General features: G+C 40.9%; 1 protein-coding gene across 1 annotated transcript in view; it reads left to right on the top strand.

Annotated features, from left to right (window-relative positions):
- glis3 (GLIS family zinc finger 3) overlaps positions 1-1,501 on the top strand; it is a 17,377-nt gene that overhangs the window by 15,564 nt on the left and 312 nt on the right. Inside the window, exon 10 of the mRNA XM_046066198.1 lies at positions 1,192-1,356. Within this exon, the coding sequence (XP_045922154.1) occupies positions 1,192-1,356 (165 nt within the window). The remainder of the gene's footprint in view (positions 1-1,191; positions 1,357-1,501) is intronic.

Raw genomic sequence — 1,501 nt, 5'->3', positions numbered from 1 at the left:
AATATTAGATACACCTTACAGGTTAATGGTATCCAGCCTCAAAATTACCATACAATTTTTTTGAAACACCTCAAAACAAGATTTTCTATATTCTTAATTGCATGTCAATTGTTTTAGAAACTGTACAAGGATCTTTTCTTTTTTTTAATAATAAAAAATATATATTGTTCTTTTTCTTAATTCCACAAACAGAGTATTTAATTCAGTCTGAAATATTTCAGGTTTGTTGATCCTTCCCCTCACCAGCTCTTCCTCGGGGACCAGCATGGGCCTTGCTCCTCCTCCTGCCTCCCACATCCTCCCAATGGGACGTCCCTGCAGAACAACCGAGATCTGAAGCAGCCACGCCAGCCTCCTGATCTAGCAGACCACACTCCAGGTACTCAGAGGTTTATCACCAGTGTATTCCTAAGGTTTGTCAAATAGATGTAAACACAGTTGTGCAGAAGGGGAGGTTCCTAGGTAAAAGGTCTATAGTGCAAGTTTCACATCTGAAGAGCCTATTAGCAAATGCCTGGGCTGTTTCACTCTCTGTTTCAACAGATTTTCTCACATTAATTGTGCAGTATCTTTTTATGATGTGTAGCAGGTGGCTGGTGATTTTTCTAGTTAGTATCAGCCAGCTCCCACTATGTACCTTAAAATAGATATCACCTCATTTCCCCTCGGAATTGCCAGCCACAGTGATGTTGACAATGTGTTCAGAAACGCACAATTTAGTTTCAACTGCTGAGATAAAGACAGGATGCAAAATTACTGAAATGCACAGTTATTTTCATTTATGGGGTCCAGTGTTGCTTTTCAACTAGAATGTATAATTTAAAGGTACAGTATGCGATACATACAAAAATACAATACAATGACAAATACCATGATATAGAGCAAACAACGACACAGCAAATAATGTTACTAGTGTTAGCTAAGTTGACGGGTTGACTGGAATAGTAGCTCCGCCCGAACCACTTTATTTGTTCTCCATTTAAAGAGCCAGGGCTGTGTACAAACACTAGATTTGTTTTTCAACCCACACAGAACAGACAGCTAGCAGACCGTTTTTGCTGAATTTGACAAAAAAGATGTATTGGATTAGAATCGCATACCCCACCAGTAGAGCTATAGACTTTAACTGAGTTGTTTTTTGCAAAAAGGAAAAAGAATGACGCTTTCTCATTTGCCCTGTAGAGCTCTCAGGGCAGATGAAGATGCTATATTCTCCTCCACAATATGGTGGGATCACAGCACAGACCAGATCGAGTCACCTGATGCAAGATGATGCCTTTGGTGACAGCCTCCCTCCAACAGTCAATAATCCCAATGGGGTGACCACCTTACAAACAGCTCTTTCCCGCATTACAGGTAATACTGTCTAAACAAAATTACTTGAGGATGAGCAATATATTACCATTGGATTTCACAACTCTCACTGTGCATACATGCATCTGTGTATTTCTGTGTGTGTGTGTGTATGTGTATTGGGGGGGGGGGGGGGGGGGGGGGGGGG

The sequence above is a fragment of the Micropterus dolomieu genome, linkage group LG13 (assembly GCF_021292245.1).
Source record: "Micropterus dolomieu isolate WLL.071019.BEF.003 ecotype Adirondacks linkage group LG13, ASM2129224v1, whole genome shotgun sequence".
In the NCBI taxonomy this organism is placed as follows: domain Eukaryota; kingdom Metazoa; phylum Chordata; class Actinopteri; order Centrarchiformes; family Centrarchidae; genus Micropterus; species Micropterus dolomieu.
This window is presented reverse-complemented; position numbering and strand designations above follow the sequence as displayed.